This window comes from Aquarana catesbeiana, linkage group LG06, assembly GCF_042186555.1.
Source record: "Aquarana catesbeiana isolate 2022-GZ linkage group LG06, ASM4218655v1, whole genome shotgun sequence".
Taxonomy (NCBI): Eukaryota; Metazoa; Chordata; class Amphibia; order Anura; family Ranidae; genus Aquarana; species Aquarana catesbeiana.
This window is the reverse complement of record NC_133329.1, coordinates 1,441,348-1,466,746: the sequence shown is the minus strand read 5'-3', so window position 1 is coordinate 1,466,746 and position 25,399 is coordinate 1,441,348. Positions and strand designations below refer to the sequence as shown.

The window sequence follows — 25,399 nt, the reverse complement described above, 5'->3', positions numbered from 1 at the left end:
AAGTGGGGATATATACAGGGTCAGAGGTGGGGATATATACAGGGTCAGAAGTGGGGGGTATATACAGGGTCAGAGGTCCGAAGTGGGGGATATATACAGGGTCAGAAGTGGGGGGTATATACAGGGTCAGAGGTCAGAAGTGGGAGGTATATACAGGGTCAGAGGTCAGAAGTGGGAGGTATATACAGGGTCAGAGGTCAGAAGTGGGGGGTATATACAGGGGTCAGAAGTGGGGGTATATACAGGGTCAGAGGTCAGAAGTGGGGGGTATATACAGGGTCAGAGGTCAGAAGTGGGGGGTATATACAGGGTCAGAGGTGAGAAGTGGGGGGTATATACAGGGTCAGAAGTGGGGGGTATATACAGGGTCAGAGGTCAGAAGTGGGGGGTATATACAGGGGTCAGAAGTGGGAGGTATATACAGGTTCAGAGGTCAGAAGTGGGGGGTATATACAGGGTCAGAGGTCAGAAGTGGGGGTATATACAGGGTCAGAGGTCAGAAGTGGGAGGTATATACAGGGTCAGAAGTGGGAGGTATATACAGGGTCAGAGGTCAGAAGTGGGGGTTATATACAGGGTCAGAGGTCAGAAGTGGGGTTATATACAGTTTCAGAGGTCAGAAGTGGGGGTTATATACAGGGTCAGAGATCAGAAGTGGGGGGTATATACAGGGTCAGAGATCAGAAGTGGGGGTTATATACAGGGTCAGAGGTCAGAAGTGGGGGTTATATACAGTTTCAGAGGTCAGAAGTGGGGGTTATATACAGGGCGAGAGGTCAGAAGTGGGGGGTATATACAGGGCGAGAGGTCAGAAGTGGGGGGTATATACAGGGTCAGAGGTCAGAAGTCCGGGGTATATACAGGGTTCAGAAGTGGGAGGTATATACAGGGTCAGAGGTTAGAAGTGGGGGGTATATACAGGGTCAGAGGTTAGAAGTGGGGGGTATATACAGGGTCAGAGGTCAGAAGTGGGGGGATATACAGGGTCAGAGGTCAGAAGTGGGGGGTATATACAGGGGTCAGAAGTGGGGGGTATATACAGGGAGAGAGGTCAGAAGTGGGGTGTATATACAGGTTCAGAGGTCAGAAGTGGGGGGTATATACCGGGGTCAGAAGTGGGGGTATATACAGGGAGAGAGGTCAGAAGTGGGGGGTATATACAGGGTCAGAAGTGGGAGGTATATACAGGTTCAGAGGTCAGAAGTGGGGGTTATATACAGTTTCAGAGGTCAGAAGTGGGGGGTATATACAGGGTCAGAGGTGAGAAGTGGGGGTTATATACAGTTTCAGAGGTCAGAAGTGGGGGGTATATACAGGGTCAGAGGTGAGAAGTGGGGGGTATATACAGGGGTCAGAAGTGGGAGGTATATACAGGGTCAGAGGTCAGAAGTGGGGGTTATATACAGGGTCAGAGGACAGAAGTGGGGGGTATTTACAGGGGTCAGAAGTGGGGGGTATATACAGGGTCAGAGGTGAGAAGTGGGGGGTATATACAGGGTCAGAGGTCAGAAGTATATACAGGGGTCAGAAGTGGGAGGTATATACAGGGGTCAGAAGTGGGAGGTATATACAGGGTCAGAAGTGGGGGTTATATACAGGGGTCAGAAGTGGGAGGTATATACAGGATCAGAGGTCAGAAGTGGGGGGTATATACAGGGGTCAGAAGTGGGGGGTATATACAGGGTCAGAGGTGAGAAGTAGGGGGTATATACAGGGGTCAGAAGTGGGGGGTATATACAGGGTCAGAAGTGGGGGGTATATACAGGGTCAGAGGTGGGGGGGTATATACAGGGTCAGAGGTCAGAAGTGGGGGGTATATACAGGGTCAGAAGTGGGAGGTATATACAGGGGTCAGAAGTGTGAGGTATATACAGGTTCAGAGGTGGGAGGTATATACAGGTTCAGAGGTCAGAAGTGGGGGGTATATACAGGGTCAGAAGTGGGAGGTATATACAGGGTCAGAGGTCAGAAGTGGGGGGTATATACCGGGGTCAGAAGTGGGGGTATATACAGGGAGAGAGGTCAGAAGTGGGGGGTATATACAGGGTCAGAAGTGGGAGGTATATACAGTGTCAGAGGTCAGAAGTGGGGGGGTATATACAGGGGTCAGAAGTGGGAGGTATTTACAGGTTCAGAGGTAAGAAGTTGGGGGTATATACAGGGGTCAGAGGTGAGAAGTGGGGGGTATATACAGGGGTCAGAAGTGGGAAGTATATACAGAGGTCAGAAGTTGGAGGTATATACAAGGGTCAGAAGTTGGAGGTATATACAGGGGTCAGAAGTGGGTGGTATATACAGTATCAGAGGTCAGAAGTGGGAGGTATATACAGGGTCAGAGGTCAGAAGTGGGAGGTATATAAAGTGTCAGGGGTCAGAAGTGGGGGATATATACAGGGTCAGAGGTCAGCAGTGGGGGGTATATACAGGGTTAGAAGTGGAAGTTATATACAGGGTTAGAGGTCAGAAGTGGGGGTATATACAGGGTTAGAGGTCAGAAGTGGGAGGTATATACAGGTTCAGAGGTCAGCAGTGGGGGGTATATACAGGGTCAGAGGTCAGAAGTGGGGATATATACAGGGTCAGAGGTCCGAAGTGGGGGATATATACAGGGTCAGAAGTGGGGGGGTATATACAGGGTCAGAGGTCAGAAGTGGGGGATATATACAGGGTCAGAGGTGGGAGGTATATACAGGGTCAGAGGTCAGAAGTGGGGGGTATATACAGGGTCAGAGGTCAGAAGTGGGGGGTATATACAGGGTCAGAGGTGAGAAGTGGGGGGTATATACAGGATCAGAGGTGGGAGGTATATACAGGGTCAGAGGTCAGAAGTGGGAGGTATATACAGGGTCAGAGGTCAGAAGTGGGGGGTATATACAGGGGTCAGAAGTGGGGGGTATATACAGGGTCAGAGGGGAGAAGTGGGGGGTATATACAGGGGTCAGAAATGGGAGGTATATACAGGGTCAGAGGTCAGAAGTGGGGGGTATATACAGGGTCAGAGGGGAGAAGTGGGGGGGTATATACAGGGGTCAGAAGTGGGAGGTATATACAGGGTCAGAGGTCAGAAGTGGGAGGTATATACACGGTCAGAGGTCAGCAGTGGGGGGTATATACAGGGTCAGAAGGGGGGGTATATACAGGATCAGAGGTCAGAAGTGGGGATATATACAGGGTCAGAGGTGGGGATATATACAGGGTCAGAAGTGGGGGGTATATACAGGGTCAGAGGTCCGAAGTGGGGGATATATACAGGGTCAGAAGTGGGGGTATATACAGGGTCAGAGGTCAGAAGTGGGAGGTATATACAGGGTCAGAGGTCAGAAGTGGGAGGTATATACAGGGTCAGAGGTCAGAAGTGGGGGGTATATACAGGGGTCAGAAGTGGGGGTATATACAGGGTCAGAGGTCAGAAGTGGGGGGTATATACAGGGTCAGAGGTCAGAAGTGGGGGGTATATACAGGGTCAGAGGTGAGAAGTGGGGGGTATATACAGGGTCAGAAGTGGGGGGTATATACAGGGTCAGAGGTCAGAAGTGGGGGGTATATACAGGGGTCAGAAGTGGGAGGTATATACAGGTTCAGAGGTCAGAAGTGGGGGGTATATACAGGGTCAGAGGTCAGAAGTGGGGGTATATACAGGGTCAGAGGTCAGAAGTGGGAGGTATATACAGGGTCAGAAGTGGGAGGTATATACAGGGTCAGAGGTCAGAAGTGGGGGTTATATACAGGGTCAGAGGTCAGAAGTGGGGTTATATACAGTTTCAGAGGTCAGAAGTGGGGGTTATATACAGGGTCAGAGATCAGAAGTGGGGGGTATATACAGGGTCAGAGATCAGAAGTGGGGGTTATATACAGGGTCAGAGGTCAGAAGTGGGGGTTATATACAGTTTCAGAGGTCAGAAGTGGGGGTTATATACAGGGCGAGAGGTCAGAAGTGGGGGGTATATACAGGGCGAGAGGTCAGAAGTGGGGGGTATATACAGGGTCAGAGGTCAGAAGTCCGGGGTATATACAGGGTTCAGAAGTGGGAGGTATATACAGGGTCAGAGGTTAGAAGTGGGGGGTATATACAGGGTCAGAGGTTAGAAGTGGGGGGTATATACAGGGTCAGAGGTCAGAAGTGGGGGGATATACAGGGTCAGAGGTCAGAAGTGGGGGGTATATACAGGGGTCAGAAGTGGGGGGTATATACAGGGAGAGAGGTCAGAAGTGGGGTGTATATACAGGTTCAGAGGTCAGAAGTGGGGGGTATATACAGGGTCAGAAGTGGAAGGTATATACAGGTTCAGAGGTCAGAAGTGGGGGTATATACAGGGTCAGAAGTGGGAGGTATATACAGGGTCAGAGGTCAGAAGTGGGAGGTATATACAGGGTCAGAAGTGGGAGGTATATACAGGGTCAGAAGTGGGGGGTATATACAGTGAGAGAGGTCAGAAGTGGGGGGTATATAGAGGGTCAGAAGTGGGAGGTATATACAGGTTCAGAGGTCAGAAGTGGGGGTTATATACAGTTTCAGAGGTCAGAAGTGGGGGGTATATACAGGGTCAGAGGTGAGAAGTGGGGGGTATATACAGGGTCAGAGGTCAGAAGTGGGGGGTATATACAGGGGTCAGAAGTGGGAGGTATATACAGGTTCAGAGGTCAGAAGTGGGGGGTATATACAGGGTCAGAGGTCAGAAGTGGGGGGTATATACAGGGGTCAGAAGTGGGAGGTATATACAGGTTCAGAGGTCAGAAGTGGGGGGTATATACAGGTTCAGAGGTCAGAAGTGGGGGGTATATACAGGGTCAGAGGTGAGAAGTGGGGGGTATATACAGGGTCAGAGGTCAGAAGTGGGGGGTATATACAGGGTCAGAGGTCAGAAGTGGGGGGTATATACAGGGGTCAGAAGTGGGAGGTATATACAGGTTCAGAGGTCAGAAGTGGGGGGTATATACAGGGTCAGAGGTCAGAAGTGGGGGGTATATACAGATTCAGAGGTCAGAAGTGGGGGTATATACAGGGTCAGAGGTCAGAAGTGGGGGTATATACAGGGTCAGAGGTCAGAAGTGGGAGGTATATACAGGGTCAGAGGTCAGAAGTGGGGGGTATATACAGGGTCAGAGGTGGGGGGATATACAGGGTCAGAGGTCAGAAGTGTGAGGTATATACAGGTTCAGAGGTGGGAGGTATATACAGGTTCAGAGGTCAGAAGTGGGGGGTATATACCGGGGTCAGAAGTGGGGGTATATACAGGGAGAGAGGTCAGAAGTGGGGGGTATATACAGGGTCAGAAGTGGGAGGTATATACAGGTTCAGAGGTCAGAAGTGGGGGTTATATACAGTTTCAGAGGTCAGAAGTGGGGGGTATATACAGGGTCAGAGGTGAGAAGTGGGGGGTATATACAGGGTCAGAGGTGGGGGGATATACAGGGTCAGAGGTCAGAAGTGTGAGGTATATACAGGTTCAGAGGTGGGAGGTATATACAGGTTCAGAGGTGAGAAGTGGGGGTTATATACAGTTTCAGAGGTCAGAAGTGGGGGGTATATACAGGGTCAGAGGTGAGAAGTGGGGGGTATATACAGGGGTCAGAAGTGGGAGGTATATACAGGGTCAGAGGTCAGAAGTGGGGGTTATATACAGGGTCAGAGGACAGAAGTGGGGGGTATTTACAGGGGTCAGAAGTGGGGGGTATATACAGGGTCAGAGGTGAGAAGTGGGGGGTATTTACAGGGGTCAGAAGTGGGGGGTATATACAGGGTCAGAGGTGAGAAGTGGGGGGTATATACAGGGTCAGAGGTCAGAAGTATATACAGGGGTCAGAAGTGGGAGGTATATACAGGGTCAGAAGTGGGAGGTATATACAGGGTCAGAAGTGGGGGTTATATACAGGGGTCAGAAGTGGGAGGTATATACAGGGTCAGAGGTCAGAAGTGGGGGGTATATACAGGGGTCAGAAATGGGGGGTATATACAGGGTCAGAGGTGAGAAGTAGGGGGTATATACAGGGGTCAGAAGTGGGGGGTATATACAGGGTCAGAAGTGGGGGGTATATACAGGGTCAGAGGTGGGGGGGATATACAGGGTCAGAGGTCAGAAGTGGGAGGTATATACAGGGGTCAGAAGTGTGAGGTATATACAGGTTCAGAGGTGGGAGGTATATACAGGTTCAGAGGTCAGAAGTGGGGGGTATATACAGGGTCAGAAGTGGGAGGTATATACAGGGTCAGAAGTGGGAGGTATATACAGGGTCAGAGGTCAGAAGTGGGGGGGTATATACCGGGGTCAGAAGTGGGGGTATATACAGGGAGAGAGGTCAGAAGTGGGGGGTATATACAGGGTCAGAAGTGGGAGGTATATACAGTGTCAGAGGTCAGAAGTGGGGGGGTATATACAGGGGTCAGAAGTGGGAGGTATTTACAGGTTCAGAGGTAAGAAGTTGGGGGTATATACAGGGGTCAGAGGTGAGAAGTGGGGGGTATATACAGGGGTCAGAAGTGGGAAGTATATACAGAGGTCAGAAGTTGGAGGTATATACAAGGGTCAGAAGTTGGAGGTATATACAGGGGTCAGAAGTGGGTGGTATATACAGTATCAGAGGTCAGACGTGGGAGGTATATACAGGGTCAGAGGTCAGAAGTGGGAGGTATATAAAGTGTCAGGGGTCAGAAGTGGGGGATATATACAGGGTCAGAGGTCAGCAGTGGAGGGTATATACAGGGTCAGAAGTGGAAGTTATATACAGGTTCAGAGGTCAGAAGTGGGGGTATATACAGGGTTAGAGGTCAGAAGTGGGGGGTATATACAGGGTTAGAGGTCAGAAGTGGGGGTATATACAGGGTTAGAGGTCAGAAGTGGGAGGTATATACAGGTTCAGAGGTCAGCAGTGGGGGGTATATACAGGGTCAGAGGTCAGAAGTGGGGATATATACAGGGTCAGAGGTCCGAAGTGGGGGATATATACAGGGTCAGAAGTGGGGGGTATATACAGGGTCAGAGGTCAGAAGTGGGGGATATATACAGGGTCAGAGGTGGGAGGTATATACAGGGTCAGAGGTCAGAAGTGGGGGGTATATACAGGGTCAGAGGTCAGAAGTGGGGGGTATATACAGGGTCAGAGGTGAGAAGTGGGGGGTATATACAGGATCAGAGGTGGGAGGTATATACAGGGTCAGAGGTCAGAAGTGGGAGGTATATACAGGGTCAGAGGTCAGAAGTGGGGGGTATATACAGGGGTCAGAAGTGGGGGGTATATACAGGGTCAGAGGGGAGAAGTGGGGGGTATATACAGGGGTCAGAAATGGGAGGTATATACAGGGTCAGAGGTCAGAAGTGGGGGGTATATACAGGGTCAGAGGGGAGAAGTGGGGGGGTATATACAGGGGTCAGAAGTGGGAGGTATATACAGGGTCAGAGGTCAGAAGTGGGAGGTATATACACGGTCAGAGGTCAGCAGTGGGGGGTATATACAGGGTCAGAAGGGGGGGTATATACAGGATCAGAGGTCAGAAGTGGGGATATATACAGGGTCAGAAGTGGGGGGTATATACAGGGTCAGAGGTCCGAAGTGGGGGATATATACAGGGTCAGAAGTGGGGGGTATATACAGGGTCAGAGGTCAGAAGTGGGAGGTATATACAGGGTCAGAGGTCAGAAGTGGGAGGTATATACAGGGTCAGAGGTCAGAAGTGGGGGGTATATACAGGGGTCAGAAGTGGGGGGTATATACAGGGTCAGAGGTCAGAAGTGGGGGGTATATACAGGGTCAGAGGTCAGAAGTGGGGGGTATATACAGGGTCAGAGGTGAGAAGTGGGGGGTATATACAGGGTCAGAAGTGGGGGGTATATACAGGGTCAGAGGTCAGAAGTGGGGGGTATATACAGGGGTCAGAAGTGGGAGGTATATACAGGTTCAGAGGTCAGAAGTGGGGGGTATATACAGGGTCAGAGGTCAGAAGTGGGGGGTATATACAGGTTCAGAGGTCAGAAGTGGGGGTATATACAGGGTCAGAGGTCAGAAGTGGGGGTATATACAGGGTCAGAGGTCAGAAGTGGGAGGTATATACAGGGTCAGAGGTCAGAAGTGGGGGGTATATACAGGGTCAGAGGTCAGAAGTGGGAGGTATATACAGGGTCAGAGGTCAGAAGTGGGGGGTATATACAGGGTCAGAGGTGGGGGGATATACAGGGTCAGAGGTCAGAAGTGTGAGGTATATACAGGTTCAGAGGTGGGAGGTATATACAGGTTCAGAGGTCAGAAGTGGGGGGGTATATACCGGGGTCAGAAGTGGGGGTATATACAGGGAGAGAGGTCAGAAGTGGGAGGTATATACAGGTTCAGAGGTCAGAAGTGGGGGTTATATACAGTTTCAGAGGTCAGAAGTGGGGGGTATATACAGGGTCAGAGGTGAGAAGTGGGGGGTATATACAGGGTCAGAGGTGGGGGGATATACAGGGTCAGAAGTGTGAGGTATATACAGGTTCAGAGGTGGGAGGTATATACAGGTTCAGAGGTCAGAAGTGGGGGGTATATACCGGGGTCAGAAGTGGGGGTATATACAGGGAGAGAGGTCAGAAGTGGGGGGTATATACAGGGTCAGAAGTGGGAGGTATATACAGGTTCAGAGGTCAGAAGTGGGGGTTATATACAGTTTCAGAGGTCAGAAGTGGGGGGTATATACAGGGTCAGAGGTCAGAAGTGGGGGGTATATACAGGGTCAGAGGTGAGAAGTGGGGGGTATATACAGGGGTCAGAAGTGGGAGGTATATACAGGGTCAGAGGTCAGAAGTGGGGGTTATATACAGGGTCAGAGGACAGAAGTGGGGGGTATTTACAGGGGTCAGAAGTGGGGGGTATATACAGGGTCAGAGGTGAGAAGTGGGGGGTATATACAGGGTCAGAGGTCAGAAGTATATACAGGGGTCAGAAGTGGGAGGTATATACAGGGGTCAGAAGTGGGAGGTATATACAGGGTCAGAAGTGGGGGTTATATACAGGGGTCAGAAGTGGGAGGTATATACAGGGTCAGAGGTCAGAAGTGGGGGGTATATACAGGGGTCAGAAGTGGGGGGTATATACAGGGTCAGAGGTGAGAAGTAGGGGGTATATACAGGGGTCAGAAGTGGGGGGTATATACAGGGTCAGAAGTGGGGGGTATATACAGGGTCAGAGGTGGGGGGGATATACAGGGTCAGAGGTCAGAAGTGGGAGGTATATACAGGGGTCAGAAGTGTGAGGTATATACAGGTTCAGAGGTGGGAGGTATATACAGGTTCAGAGGTCAGAAGTGGGGGGTATATACAGGGTCAGAAGTGGGAGGTATATACAGGGTCAGAGGTCAGAAGTGGGGGGGTATATACCGGGGTCAGAAGTGGGGGTATATACAGGGAGAGAGGTCAGAAGTGGGGGGTATATACAGGGTCAGAAGTGGGAGGTATATACAGTGTCAGAGGTCAGAAGTGGGGGGGTATATACAGGGGTCAGAAGTGGGAGGTATTTACAGGTTCAGAGGTAAGAAGTTGGGGGTATATACAGGGGTCAGAGGTGAGAAGTGGGGGGTATATACAGGGGTCAGAAGTGGGAAGTATATACAGAGGTCAGAAGTTGGAGGTATATACAAGGGTCAGAAGTTGGAGGTATATACAGGGGTCAGAAGTGGGTGGTATATACAGTATCAGAGGTCAGAAGTGGGAGGTATATACAGGGTCAGAGGTCAGAAGTGGGGGGTATATACAGTGTCAGGGGTCAGAAGTGGGGGATATATACAGGGTCAGAGGTCAGCAGTGGGGGGTATATACAGGGTCAGAAGTGGAAGTTATATACAGGTTCAGAGGTCAGAAGTGGGGGTATATACAGGGTTAGAGGTCAGAAGTGGGGGGTATATACAGGGTTAGAGGTCAGAAGTGGGGGTATATACAGGGTTAGAGGTCAGAAGTGGGAGGTATATACAGGTTCAGAGGTCAGCAGTGGGGGGTATATACAGGGTCAGAGGTCAGAAGTGGGGATATATACAGGGTCAGAGGTCCGAAGTGGGGGATATATACAGGGTCAGAAGTGGGGGGGTATATACAGGGTCAGAGGTCAGAAGTGGGGGATATATACAGGGTCAGAGGTGGGAGGTATATACAGGGTCAGAAGTGGGGGGTATATACAGGGTCAGAGGTGAGAAGTGGGGGGTATATACAGGATCAGAGGTGGGAGGTATATACAGGGTCAGAGGTCAGAAGTGGGAGGTATATACAGGGTCAGAGGTCAGAAGTGGGGGGTATATACAGGGGTCAGAAGTGGGGGGTATATACAGGGTCAGAGGGGAGAAGTGGGGGGTATATACAGGGGTCAGAAATGGGAGGTATATACAGGGTCAGAGGTCAGAAGTGGGGGGTATATACAGGGTCAGAGGGGAGAAGTGGGGGGGTATATACAGGGGTCAAAAGTGGGAGGTATATACAGGGTCAGAGGTCAGAAGTGGGAGGTATATACACGGTCAGAGGTCAGCAGTGGGGGGTATATACAGGGTCAGAAGGGGGGGTATATACAGGATCAGAGGTCAGAAGTGGGGATATATACAGGGTCAGAGGTGGGGATATATACAGGGTCAGAAGTGGGGGGTATATACAGGGTCAGAGGTCCGAAGTGGGGGATATATACAGGGTCAGAAGTGGGGGGTATATACAGGGTCAGAGGTCAGAAGTGGGAGGTATATACAGGGTCAGAGGTCAGAAGTGGGAGGTATATACAGGGTCAGAGGTCAGAAGTGGGGGGTATATACAGGGGTCAGAAGTGGGGGGTATATACAGGGTCAGAGGTCAGAAGTGGGGGGTATATACAGGGTCAGAGGTCAGAAGTGGGGGGTATATACAGGGTCAGAGGTCAGAAGTGGGGGGTATATACAGTAATCAGTGGCTATTTTTAGATCCGAGCTACGACACCCCGTCTCTCACAGGTGCGATCCGAGCTACGACACCCCGTCTCTCACAGGTGCGATCCGAGCTACGACACCCCGTCTCCCACAGGTGCGATCCGAGCTACGACACCCCGTCTCTCACAGGTGCGATCCGAGCTACGACACCCCTGTCTCTCCCACAGGTGCGATCCGAGCTACGACACCCCGTCTCTCACAGGTGCGATCCGAGCTACGACACCCCGTCTCCCACAGGTGCGATCCGAGCTACGACACCCCGTCTCTCACAGGTGCGATCCGAGCTACGACACCCCTGTCTCTCCCACAGGTGCGATCCGAGCTACGACACACCCCCCTCTCCCCCCACAGGTGAGTGGAGGGATGGGAGGGAAGGTGATTGGAGGAGAGGTGGTGAGCGGAGGAAGATGATTGAAGGATGATTGGAGGAGGGGGAGTGGAGTAAGGTCGCTCCTCACCGCCGGGATCTTCTCTCACCAAGACGATGAGCAGAGGCAGCATGGAGTCAGGCAGGAGGGAGAGGCCCTCCACCAGAGATGAGGAGCTCAGAGTCCTCCTAGAGGAGAGCTGACCAGAGAACCGAGACCCGGCGCACACAGCCCCTTCCACCATTACCTGCAGAGGGTGCTGGACGCAGAGGAGGGGAGATGGAAGAGCCGAGCCAAAAAGCTGACTTAGACTTACCGGTAACTCCTTTTCTGGGAGTCTTCCAGGACAGCCCATGAGACCAGGGGGCTCCTCCTACCAGGACAGGAAACACATTAACCAATACCAGATAAAAGGGCGGTCCTCCATGCCCCATGTCAGTATTTCTCAAGAACTGTAGGATGTACCTGTAAAACATATGCATACTACACATAACTTCAAGACAAAACTGGGTGGGAATTCGGCTGTCCTGGAAGACTCTCAGAGAAGGAGTTACCAGTAAGTCTAACTCAGATTTTTTCTAAGCATCTTCCAGGACAGCCCATGAGACGATGAGCCAGAACTTACCAGTCTAGGGAGGGACAACTGCCTGAAGGAACTTCCGACCAAACGCCTGCTCCTGAGCAGATAGGAGATCCACGCGATAATGCTTAATGAAGGTCGAAAAACTGGACCATGTGGCAGCCTTGCACATTTGTTCCATTGAGGCTCCAGCCCTTACAGCCCAAGACGCAGACAAGGCTCTTGTTGAGTGCGCAGTGACAAAAGGTGGAGGAACTTCCCTAATTTTGTAAGTTTCGGAAATAGCTTGCTTTAGTGCATCCAAAGCCACTTAGGCTAGATGGATCTTCCCCTTGTGTGCTCCAGAAAAGAGGACAAACAAGGCGTCCGTTTTTCTAAAGGTCTTGGTGACCTCAAGATAGACGAGAAGAATTCTTCTAACGTCTAAAAAACAATTTCTTTTCTTGGTCGCCCTTTGGCGTACTACAAAAGGTTGGCAGTAAAACGTCCTGAGATCTGTGAAATGTACTGGCCACTTTAGGCAAAAATCCTGGATCTGTCTTCAAAACAATCCAGCCCTCAAAGATTGTAAGGGCTCCCTAACTAAAAGGGCCTGTAACTCACTTACCCTACGAGCTGAGGTAATTGCTACAAGGAAAATTGTCTTTAAGGTAAGTAATTTAACCAAAATATCCTCCAGGGGCTCAAAAGGGAATTCTACCAGACTTGGAAGCACCAGGGACAGGTCCCAGGTTGGACATCTAACCACTACCAGCCTGGACCTCGATATTGATTAAGTACTAACTGAAAGACCTTTGTCCACGCCCTCTTGAAAAAATTCCAAAATTGATGGAACATGATGAGTTAATCTTTAGTTTTCAGATAACCATGAGTTAAATTTCTTCCAGACTTTGGAATACACAGCTTGAGTAACTGGCTTTCTGCAATTTACCACGGTTTTGACTACCTTGTCTAAAAACCCCTGGGCCCTTAGTATCTTTTCCTCAGATACCAAGCCATCAAGTTTAATGAAGCCACCTGCGGGTGCGACACTGGACCCTGAGACAATAATGCTGCGTACACACGGTCGGACTTTTCGTCTACAAAAGTCTGACAGCCTGTCCGACAGACTTTCGACGGACTTTCAGCAGACTTTCTTACGAACGGACTTGCCTACATACGATCACACAAAAGTCCGACGGATTGGTACGTGATGACGTACACTGGACTAAAATAAGGAAGTTGATAGCCAGTAGCCAATAGCTGCCCTAGCATGGGTATTTGTCCGTCGGACTAGCACACAGACGAGCGGATTTCTGGGTCCGGCGTAGTTACGACGTAAAGATTTGAAGCATGTTTCAAATCTAAAGTCCGTCAGATTTGAGGCTGGAAAAGTCCGCTGAAAGTCCGGGGAAGTCCACACACGATCGGATTGTCAGCCAGCTTTAGTCCGTCGGACTTTTGTAGACGAAAAGTCCGACCGTGTGTACGCGGCATTAGTCTTGTCTCTTCGGGGGGCTCTGAGACCGGAGTTTGCAACAGGGAAAACCATGGCCTCTTGGACCAAAAAGGTGCTATTAGGATGAGATCTGTTTCTTCTAGAAGAAGCTTCCGGAGGACTTCCGGAATTAGCCTGATCGGTGGGAAGGCATAACAGAGGCCGAATGGCTACGGATTCGCTAGAGCATGGATCCCCAACGATTGATCTGCTGGCTTCGGGGAAAAGAATTTCTGTCTTGCAATTGCTCTGATTTGCGAAAAGATCCGCTTCGGGACATTCCCATCTGTTGGTGAGAACCGCAAAGACTTCCGGATTTAGGGACCAATTGTCCCGACATACCCGATAGCGGCTGAGATAATCTGCCAGACAAATTTGCATCCCCTTCAGATGCACTGCTGTGATCGAGGCCAGATTCCCTTCTGCTCATGATAAAATCTCTTGGGCGATAGATTGAAGTATACGACTCCTCGTACCTCCTTGTTTGTTGAGGTACGCAACAGTAGTGATATTGTCGGATAGAATCTGGAGAATGTGACCCCTGATTTTCGTCTGAAATGCCTGCAAGGCTCTCTGAACCGCTAGAAGCTCTCCCTGATTTGATGAAGCTCTTGCTTCCCTTGAGGACCATTTTCCCTGCACCATTGTGTTGCTGAGATGGGCTCCCCATCCCCAGGAACTCGCATCCGTTGTGATCCTCTGGAATATTGAAATGGACCACAGTAGACTTCTTGTTAGGTGAAGGTGCGACCTCCAACACCACAAGCTTCTTTTTACCCTGGAGCAGTGGCGGCTGGTGCTCAAAATTTTTTAGGGGGTGCAAGCAAACTGAAAAATTCTGAAAAGAATCAATTACAGCCTCACTGTACCATCAAACACAGCTACTGTGCCCATCAAACGCAGCCTTACTGTGCCATCAAACACAGCTACTGTGCCCATCAAACGCAGCCTTACTGTGCCATCAAACACAGCCACTGTGCCCATCAAACACAGCCTCACTGTACCATCAAACACAGCTACTGTGCCCATCAAACGCAGCCTTACTGTGCCATCAAACGCAGCCACTGTGCCCATCAAACGCAGCCACTGTGCCCATCAAACACAGCCTTACTGTACCATCAAACACAGCTACTGTGCCCATCAAATGCAGCCTTACTGTGCCATCAAACGCAGCCACTGTGCCCATCAAATGCAGCCACTGTGCCCATCAAACACAGCCTTACTGTACCATCAAACACAGCTACTGTGCCCATCAAACGCAGCCTTACTGTGCCATCAAACACAGCTACTGTGCCCATCAAACGCAGCCTTACTGTGCCATCAAACACAGCCACTGTGCCCATCAAACACAGCCTCACTGTACCATCAAACACAGCTACTGTGCCCATCAAACGCAGCCTTACTGTGCCATCAAACGCAGCCTTACTGTGCCATCAAACGCAGCCACTGTGCCCATCAAACGCAGCCTTACTGTACCATCAAACACAGCTACTGTGCCCATCAAATGCAGCCTTACTGTGCCATCAAACGCAGCCACTGTGCCCATCAAATGCAGCCACTGTGCCCATCAAACACAGCCTTACTGTACCATCAAACACAGCTACTGTGCCCATCAAACGCAGCCTTACTGTGCCATCAAACGCAGCCACTGTGCCCATCAAACGCAGCCACTGTGCCCATCAAACGCAGCCTTACTGTGCCCATCAAACACAGCCTTACTGTACCATCAAACACAGCCTTACTGTACCATCAAACACAGCTACTGTGCCCATCAAATGCAGCCTTACTGTGCCATCAAACGCAGCCACTGTGCCCATCAAATGCAGCCACTGTGCCCATCAAACACAGCCTTACTGTACCATCAAACACAGCTACTGTGCCCATCAAACGCAGCCTTACTGTGCCATCAAACGCAGCCACTGTGCCCATCAAACGCAGCCTTACTGTGCCAAACACAGCCACTGTGCCCATCAAACACAGCCTCACTGTACCATCAAACACAGCTACTGTGCCCATCAAACGCAGCCTTACTGTGCCATCAAACGCAGCCACTGTGCCCATCAAACGCAGCCTTACTGTGCCCATTAAACGCAGCCACTGTGCCCATCAAACGCAGCCTTACTGTGCCCATCAAACGCAGCCTTACTGTGCCCATCAAACGCAGCCTTACTGTGCCCATCAAACGCAGCCTTACTGTGCCCATCAAACGCAGCCACTGTGCCCATCAAACGCAGCCACTGTGCCCATCAAACGCAGCCTTACTGTGCCAAACGCAGCCACTGTGCCCATCAAATTATAATTCAGGCGCCCGAGAAAAGGGGCTGGGTGCCTGGATAGGGGGTGGCAGCTGCGGCCATAGATGGATTCAATCGGTACGCCTGGTGCTTTGGCCACTCAGGAGACAGGTCTGACGACACCCTGCCTCCTGATTGGTGGGGAGGAAGGTTAGTGTGAAAATTGAGAAAATTCATTCGCTATCGTCACACAATTGAGTGGGGTCAGGGGCCCCGAGCCCACCCTATTTTGAAACCTGTTAGAGCCTCTGGCTCTAATCAGGTGCTTAAAAAAAAAAAAAGGCCCCATCCCATCCCAGCCATAGGAGTCCATGCGTCTGGCGTCCTGAAAGGGGACAGGCACATGGATGGGGGGGGGGCGGCGCCCATGCACCCACAATGCACAGGCTGCCACTGCCCTGGTTGATGAAATCTTGCCCATGGCACTGCGGGAAAGCAAGAGGTCATAAGACCCACTGCTGTTGATTCTTGATTGATCTTGAATTTTTCTCAGCGAGTCCAACTGATTGGTATGCAAGGCCAACATCGTTTGAATCATTTTTGAGACTTTTTCCTGCGGGAGGAAAACTTTTTGGTCTACTGAGCAAAATTCGTATCCCAGATACGTCACCTTCTGGGCCGGAATCGAGGAAGACTTCTTTGTTTATTAACCAGCCTAGTGATTGAAGGAAGTCCTGTACGGTCTGGAGATCCGCTAATAATTTCAGGTATGACTCCGCCGCCACCACCAGGAGGTCGTCCAGGTAAGGGATAATAGTTATTGTTTTTAATCTTAGCGGAGTCAGCGCCTCTCCCAACACCTTTGTAAAAATGCGTGGGCCTGAGGACAGACCGAAGGGGAGGACTAGAAATTGAAAGTGGCGGATCTCTGTCCCCATCTTGACGGCTAATCTCAAGAACTTTTGAAAAACTGGATGTATAGGGATGTGCAGATAGGCATCTCTCAAGTCCCAAGTGGCCATGAAGCAGTTTGGGTGAAGCGGGTTTTTGATCGAGAACACCGTCTCCATACGAATGTGCTTGTACCCGATCGAACGGTTTAGAGACCGGAGGTTCAGGATAAGACGATATTTTCTCGACGGCTTTCCAATGACAAATATATGGGAATAAAATCCCTTGCCTTGATCCGACCAGGGAACCGGGATCAGAACCTTTTAATCTATCAAGTCTCCAATTTGGAGACCCAGGGCCGTCGCCTTTACCCGATCTTGGGGAGGGAAGGTGACCAATAATCACTCTGGTGGTTGGCAAGAAAATTCCAGCCTGTACCCATTGGTCACTAGGTCCCTGATAAATGGACTTGAGGTGACTGCTGCCCATTGTGGGAGAAAAGCCTGATCTTCCTCCCACTGGGAGACACGAGTCACTGTGGCTTGGCGTGTTGTTGGCGGGTTAATCAAGACCCCCCCCTTTACCTCTGCCCTTGCACCCTGTCCAATGGTTTTTGGGCCTATTGCCCTTTTCTCTTGGACCCTGCTGCCTACTTTGTACCCTGCCTACTTTTGGCCAAAAATTCTGGCTGTCAGCTTTTTCTTATTCTCTGGAAAGGCCTTCTTTCTATCGGCTGTGCGTTCCAGCACCTTTTGCAGACCTGGGCCAAAAAGATGATCGCCTGTTAAAGGGAAGACCACATAGGCTTAACTTTGAGGCAGCATCGCCTGACCAGGTTTTAAGTCATAGGCTTCTTCTGGCCGAATTCACCAAGGCCGAGGTCCTGGCTGTCATTCTTACTGACTCTGTGGAAGAATCGGCCAAAAACCCCACTGCACGAAAGAGGAGAGGGAAAGATTCAGAATCTGTTCTCTAGAGGTTCCTGCCAAGAGATGCGTTTGTATTTGTGTCAAACATACTTCTAGATTTCTGGCTACACAAGTGAAGGCCAGAGCTGGTTTATAAGTCAAAGGCCCTGCGTAGAAGGAGATCTCCTTTTTTATCAATCGGATCCCTAAGCGTGCCTATATCGTCAAACGCTAGGTCCGTGTCTTTTGAAACTCGTGCGTCTGACTTTGGATTTTTATTCCATGGCTGCGCTGCGTCCTCTTCAAATGGAAACCTTCTTTTTAGGCTACCAGAAAAGAAAGGTTTTCTCTCTGGATTTTCCCACTCCAGCTTGATGGCATCAAAAAGGAAACTATGCACAGGGAAAACTTTAGCCTTTTTCTTATGCAAACCTTCATACATAAGGTCATGTTTAGACATTTATACCTTCTCCTCCTCCATCCCAGGGGTTGTATAGATAGCTTTTAATAAGTCATCAACATCTTCTGATACCTCGAGCCCCTGCCGTATTCTCTATCCCTGGGTCCTGTATCTGACCCCGATTCTTCCAGGGAGGAACGGGTAGATCTTGCTTCTTCCTCAGAGTCCTTACTCTCTGCCGTGGAGCGCTAGGACCGGCTGGAGGTCTATCTGGAGATGGGTCCTGTATCTGACCCCGATTCTTCCAGGGAGGAATGGGTAGATCTTGCTTCTTCCTCAGAGTCCTTACTCTCTGCCGTGGAGCGCTAGGACCGGCTGGAGGTTATCTGGAGATGGGTCCTGTATCTGACCCCGATTCTTCCAGGGAGGAATGGGTAGATCTTGCTTCTTCCTCAGAGTCCTTACTCTCTGCCGTGGAGCGCTAGGACCGGCTGGAGGTCTATCTGGAGATGGGTCCTGTATCTGACCCCGATTCTTCCAGGGAGGAATGGGTAGATCTTGCTTCTTCCTCAGAGTCCTTACTCTCTGCCGTGGAGCGCTAGGACCGGCTGGAGGTCTATCTGGAGATGGGTCCTGTATCTGACCCCGATTCTTCCAGGGAGGAATGGGTAGATCTTGCTTCTTCCTCAGAGTCCTTACTCTCTGCCGTGGAGCGCTAGGACCGGCTGGAGGTCTATCTGGAGATGGGTCCTGTATCTGACCCCGATTCTTCCAGGGAGGAATGGGTAGATCTTGCTTCTTCCTCAGAGTCCTTACTCTCTGCCGTGGAGCGCTAGGACCGGCTGGAGGTCTATCTGGAGATGGGTCCTGTATCTGACCCCGATTCTTCCAGGGAGGAATGGGTAGATCTTGCTTCTTCCTCAGAGTCCTTACTCTCTGCCGTGGAGCGCTAGGACCGGCTGGAGGTCTATCTGGAGATGGGTCCTGTATCTGACCCCGATTCTTCCAGGGAGGAATGGGTAGATCTTGCTTCTTCCTCAGAGTCCTTACTCTCTGCCGTGGAGCGCTAGGACCGGCTGGAGGTCTATCTGGAGATGGGTCCTGTATCTGACCCCGATTCTTCCAGGGAGGAATGGGTAGATCTTGCTTCTTCCTCAGAGTCCTTACTCTCTGCCGTGGAGCGCTAGGACTGGCTGGAGGTCTATCTGGAGATGGGTCTTGTGAGAAGACCTGGATCTTAGCGATCAGACTTTTGAATGAGCTGAACATTAACATTAGCTCATCTCTAACTGAGGTCAGCATATTCTGACAGGAAGCCACTGGATCATCTTTAACTAGGCTGTCTACACAAGTGCGGCAAACTGCTTTGCTCTATGAGGAGCTCAATTTACTTCCACAAACCTCACATTTCTGTTTTGGTGGCTGTGCTTGGGCCTTGTCCTGAGTCTTGGTCTGCAAGAAAACAAATGACCCACAATGAACTTAAGCCACCAATCACTCCATAACAGCTAGTGCAGGAGGGAGGAAAATGTGTCCCCTTACACCAAGTCCCACTGGTTGGGGGGGGGGGGGGGGGGGCACTCACAAGATAGTAAGAGGGTGACGAAACACACCAGGCTTACCTGTGAGGTGCTGGTGTTGGGCACTGCAGAGGAATCCATCCTGCCCCTCTGTTGGTCTGCAGCTTCTTCACCCTTTTCAAAACACCAGCGCCAGTGTCCCCTGTCCGCGCCGTTTATGGAGACTGGAACCAGCGTCTCTGGCGCAAGCTGATGACATCATATTCCCCGGAAGTGACCCTGCTGGATGCTTTACTTCCTGTGGGCCAGCTTGGAGCGCAGTAGCTTCCTCTTTCCCCTGCCCATACCAGCCACGCTGTCAGCGGGGAAAGGATGCCACGCTCTGCCTCTGCGACCCGCGCTATGGGGCCGACGTCACCGCGGTCCTGGGCTTCCCAAGGTACTGAGGACAGGGAGCAGCCGCCACAAACAACCTCCCTAGTGGAGATGCTGCTTCTGTCAGAGAAGAAAGGTCAGTTAATCCTCCAAATAGCCACAGGAGCCCCTGCTTATGAGACCCTAGGGGACCAGGAATATGAGACCCCCGTCTGGAGGAAACATGAATACTGACATGGGGTCTGGAGGACCGCCCTTTTATCCGGTGGGGGTTAACGTGTTTCCTGTCCTGGTAGGAGGAGCCCCAGGTCTCATGGGCTGTCCTGGAAGACACATAGAGAAAAATTGATTGGCGGACAGACCAGGTTTGAAGCAGATGAGGTGTGGCCTGTTATTGCCAGGGAGAGGAGGTGTGGTCAATCACTCAGCTCTGTACCATGGCCTATTCTCCTACACCCCCCAGGATGGGGCCAGAGGGGGGGCACACTCGGGCCAGGATGGGGCCAGAGGGGGGGCACACTCGGGCCAGGATGGGGCCAGAGGGGGGGCACACTCGGGCCAGGATGGGGCCAGAGGGGGGGCACACTCGGGCCAGAGGGGGGCACACTCGGGCCAGGATGGGGCCAGAGGGGGGGCACACTCGGGCCAGAGGGGGGCACACTCGGGCCAGGATGGGGCCAGAGGGGGGAGGGGGGCACACTAAGGCCAAGGGAGAGGGGGGGCACACTCAGGCCAGGATGGGACCAAGGGGGAGGGGGGCACACTCAGCCCAGGATGGGACCAAGGGGGGAGGGGGGCACACTCAGCCCAGGATGGGACCAAGGGGGGAGGGGGGCACACTCAGCCCAGGATGGGACCAGAGGGGGGCACACTCAGCCCAGGATGGGGCCAGAGGGGGGCACACTCAGCCCAGGATGGGGCCAGAGGGGGGCACACTCAGCCCAGGATGGGGCCAGAGGGGGGCACACTCAGCCCAGGATGGGGCCAGAGGGGGGCACACTCAGCCCAGGATGGGGCCAGAGGGGGGCACACTCAGCCCAGGATGGGGCCAGAGGGGGGCACACTCAGCCCAGGATGGGGCCAGAGGGGGGCACACTCAGCCCAGGATGGGGCCAGAGGGGGGCACACTCAGCCCAGGATGGGGCCAGAGGGGGGCACACTCAGCCCAGGATGGGGCCAGAGGGGGGCACACTCAGCCCAGGATGGGGCCAGAGGGGGGCACACTCAGCCCAGGATGGGGCCAGAGGGGGGCACACTCAGCCCAGGATGGGGCCAGAGGGGGGCACACTCAGCCCAGGATGGGGCCAGAGGGGGGCACACTCAGCCCAGGATGGGGCCACACTCAGCCCAGGATGGGGCCAGAGGGGGGCACACTCAGCCCAGGATGGGGCCAGAGGGGGGCACACTCAGCCCAGGATGGGGCCAGAGGGGGGCACACTCAGCCCAGGATGGGGCCAGAGGGGGGCACACTCAGCCCAGGATGGGGCCAGAGGGGGGCACACTCAGCCCAGGATGGGGCCAGAGGGGGGCACACTCAGCCCAGGATGGGGCCAGAGGGGGGCACACTCAGCCCAGGATGGGGCCAGAGGGGGGCACACTCAGCCCAGGATGGGGCCAGAGGGGGGCACACTCAGCCCAGGATGGGGCCAGAGGGGGGCACACTCAGCCCAGGATGGGGCCAGAGGGGGGCACACTCAGCCCAGGATGGGGCCAGAGGGGGGCACACTCAGCCCAGGATGGGGCCAGAGGGGGGCACACTCAGCCCAGGATGGGGCCAGAGGGGGGCACACTCAGCCCAGGATGGGGCCAGAGGGGGGCACACTCAGCCCAGGATGGGGCCAGAGGGGGGCACACTCAGCCCAGGATGGGGCCAGAGGGGGGCACACTCAGCCCAGGATGGGGCCAGAGGGGGGCACACTCAGCCCAGGATGGGGCCAGAGGGGGGCACACTCAGCCCAGGATGGGGCCAGAGGGGGGCACACTCAGGCCAGGATGGGGCCAGAGGGGGGCACACTCAGGCCAGGATGGGGCCAGAGGGGGGCACACTCAGGCCAGGATGGGGCCAGAGGGGGGCACACTCAGGCCAGGATGGGGCCAGAGGGGGGCACACTCAGGCCAGGATGGGGCCAGAGGGGGGCACACTCAGGCCAGGATGGGGCCAGAGGGGGGCACACTCAGGCCAGGATGGGGCCAGAGGGGGGCACACTCAGGCCAGGATGGGGCCAGAGGGGGGCACACTCAGGCCAGGATGGGGCCAGAGGGGGGCACACTCAGGCCAGGATGGGGCCAGAGGGGGGCACACTCAGGCCAGGATGGGGCCAGAGGGGGGCACACTCAGGCCAGGATGGGGCCAGAGGGGGGCACACTCAAGCCAGGATGGGGGCACACTCAAGCCAGGATGGGGCCAGAGGGGGGCACACTCAAGCCAGGATGGGGCCAGAGGGGGGCACACTCAAGCCAGGATGGGGCCAGAGGGGGGCACACTCAAGCCAGGATGGGGCCAGAGGGGGGCACACTCAAGCCAGGATGGGGCCAGAGGGGGGCACACTCAAGCCAGGATGGGACCAAGGGGGGAGGGGGGCACACTCAGGCCAAGGGAGAGGGGGGGCACACTCAGGCCAGGATGGGGCCAAGGGGGGAGGGGGGCACACTCAGGCCAAGGGAGAGGGGGGGCACACTCAGGCCAGGATGGGACCAAGGGGGGCACACTCAGGCCAGGATGGGGCCAAGGGGGGAGGGGGGCACACCCAGGCCAGGATGGGGCCAAGGGAGAGGGGGGGCACACTCAGGCCAGGATGGGGCCAAGGGGGGAGGGGGGCACACTCAGGCCAGGGTGGGACAGGGAGGCCAAGACAAGTCTGCATTGTCTACCTCATCCAATCACATTCTGCAGTTCTGTAATGGGAGGGGTTTAGGTTACAGAGAGACTGACTCCACCCAGAATTAGACAAACTCTCCTTTATTACAGGTTGACGTCTCTCTGATCTCCAGAGATAAACACAGCGCCCCCCTCAGGTCCGCCCAGCTGGAGGCCGCCTGCATTCATCTTCCCAAAATAAAAATGTCATCATCGCACATCTGTGACATCATCATGTATGACGGGTCACACCCACCACATCTCACAGAACCGCACACCTACTACGGCACCACGCCGGGCACCCGGCGCCATCAGGGAAGAGCCAATGGCGGCTCTGCTGTAGTTGGGGGACTAAAGTCTCATGTGGGGGATTTCACGTGGAACCCTCGTGGTGGTCACATGACCTCGCCATGCCACTGGTCTCCGTAGTGTCCGAGCACGCCCACATCTCCGCCCCCTCAGTGGGCAGTCACCGCTGCGTCCAGTCAGGTGGGCCGCTAGTTGAAGTAAATTCGGTGGAAGTCGTGCGCTCCGAAGGCGGCGTTACATTTGGGGCATTTGCGCTGGCGGGAGTCGTATCGCGTCTTCACACACTCGAAGCAGAAGACGTGGAAGCACTTGGTGAGAACGGCGTCCTTCTTCCGGGTGTTACAGCACGGGCAGGTCAGGCGGGCCTGGGGGGAGGGGAAAAGAGACAGCCAATCAGATCACTGAGGAACCGTCCCATATCTCAACCTCAAAACTATGGAGGACACCTGACCTAAAATAACACCAGATCCTCAACATCACCCCTCCCCCCAGTCTATGGTATAGAGGAGGACACCTGACCTATAATACCACCAGATCTCCAACATCACCCCTCCCCCCAGTCTATGGTATAGAGGACACCTGACCTATAATACCACCAGATCTCCAACATCACCCCTCCCCCCAGTCTATGGTATAGAGGAGGACACCTGACCTATAATACCACCAGATCTCCAACATCACCCCTCCCCCCAGTCTATGGTATAGAGGACACCTGACCTATAATACCACCAGATCCTCAACATCACCCCTCCCCCCAGTCTATGGTATAGAGGAGGACACCTGACCTATAATACCACCAGATCTCCAACATCACCCCTCCCCCCAGTCTATGGTATAGAGGACACCTGACCTATAATACCACCAGATCCTCAACATCACCCCTCCCCCCAGTCTATGGTATAGAGGAGGACACCTGACCTATAATACCACCAGATCCTCAACATCACCCCTCCCCCCAGTCTATGGTATAGAGGAGGACACCTGACCTATAATACCACCAGATCTCCAACATCACCCCTCCCCCCAGTCTATGGTATAGAGGAGGACACCTGACCTATAATACCACCAGATCCCCAACATCACCCCTCCCCCCAGTCTATGGTATAGAGGAGGACACCTGACCTATAATACCACCAGATCTCCAACATCACTCCTCCCCCCAGTCTATGGTATAGAGGGACACCTGACCTATAATACCACCAGATCCCCAACATCACTCCTCCCCCCAGTCTATGGTATAGAGGAGGACACCTGACCTATAATACCACCAGATCTCCAACATCACCCCTCCCCCCAGTCTATGGTATAGAGGACACCTGACCTATAATACCACCAGATCCTCAACATCACCCCTCCCCCCAGTCTATGGTATAGAGGACACCTGACCTATAATACCACCAGATCTCCAACATCACCCCTCCCCCCAGTCTATGGTATAGAGGACACCTGACCTATAATACCACCAGATCCTCAACATCACCCCTCCCCCCCAGTCTATGGTATAGAGGAGGACACCTGACCTATAATACCACCAGATCTCCAACATCACCCCTCCCCCCAGTCTATGGTATAGAGGACACCTGACCTATAATACCACCAGATCTCCAACATCACCCCTCCCCCCAGTCTATGGTATAGAGGACACCTGACCTATAATACCACCAGATCCTCAACATCACCCCTCCCCCCAGTCTATGGTATAGAGGACACCTGACCTATAATACCACCAGATCCTCAACATCACCCCTCCCCCCAGTCTATGGTATAGAGGACACCTGACCTATAATACCACCAGATCTCCAACATCACCCCTCCCCCCAGTCTATGGTATAGAGGAGGACACCTGACCTATAATACCACCAGATCTCCAACATCACCCCTCCCCCCAGTCTATGGTATAGAGGAGGACACCTGACCTATAATACCACCAGATCTCCAACATCACCCCTCCCCCCAGTCTATGGTATAGAGGAGGACACCTGACCTATAATACCACCAGATCTCCAACATCACCCCTCCCCCCAGTCTATGGTATAGAGGAGGACACCTGACCTATAATACCACCAGATCCTCAACATCACCCCTCCCCCCAGTCTATGGTATAGAGGACACCTGACCTATAATACCACCAGATCCTCAACATCACCCCTCCCCCCAGTCTATGGTATAGAGGACACCTGACCTATAATACCACCAGATCTCCAACATCACCCCTCCCCCCAGTCTATGGTATAGAGGACACCTGACCTATAATACCACCAGATCTCCAACATCACCCCTCCCCCCAGTCTATGGTATAGAGGAGGACACCTGACCTATAATACCACCAGATCTCAACATCACCCCTCCCCCCAGTCTATGGTATAGAGGAGGACACCTGACCTATAATACCACCAGATCTCCAACATCACCCCTCCCCCCAGTCTATGGTATAGAGGACACCTGACCTATAATACCACCAGATCTCCAACATCACCCCTCCCCCCAGTCTATGGTATAGAGGACACTTGACCTATAATACCACCAGATCTCCAACATCACCCCTCCCCCCAGTCTATGGTATAGAGGAGGACACCTGAC

General features: G+C 53.0%; 1 protein-coding gene across 1 annotated transcript in view; it reads right to left on the bottom strand.

Annotated features, from left to right (window-relative positions):
- Positions 1-22,596: 22,596 nt before the first annotated feature.
- Positions 22,597-25,399, bottom strand: part of RNF40 (ring finger protein 40) — a gene marked incomplete in the record, with an annotated part of 68,253 nt that continues 65,450 nt past the window's right edge. Inside the window, 1 exon segment of the mRNA XM_073635284.1 lies at positions 22,597-23,184. Within this exon segment, the coding sequence (XP_073491385.1) occupies positions 23,008-23,184 (177 nt within the window).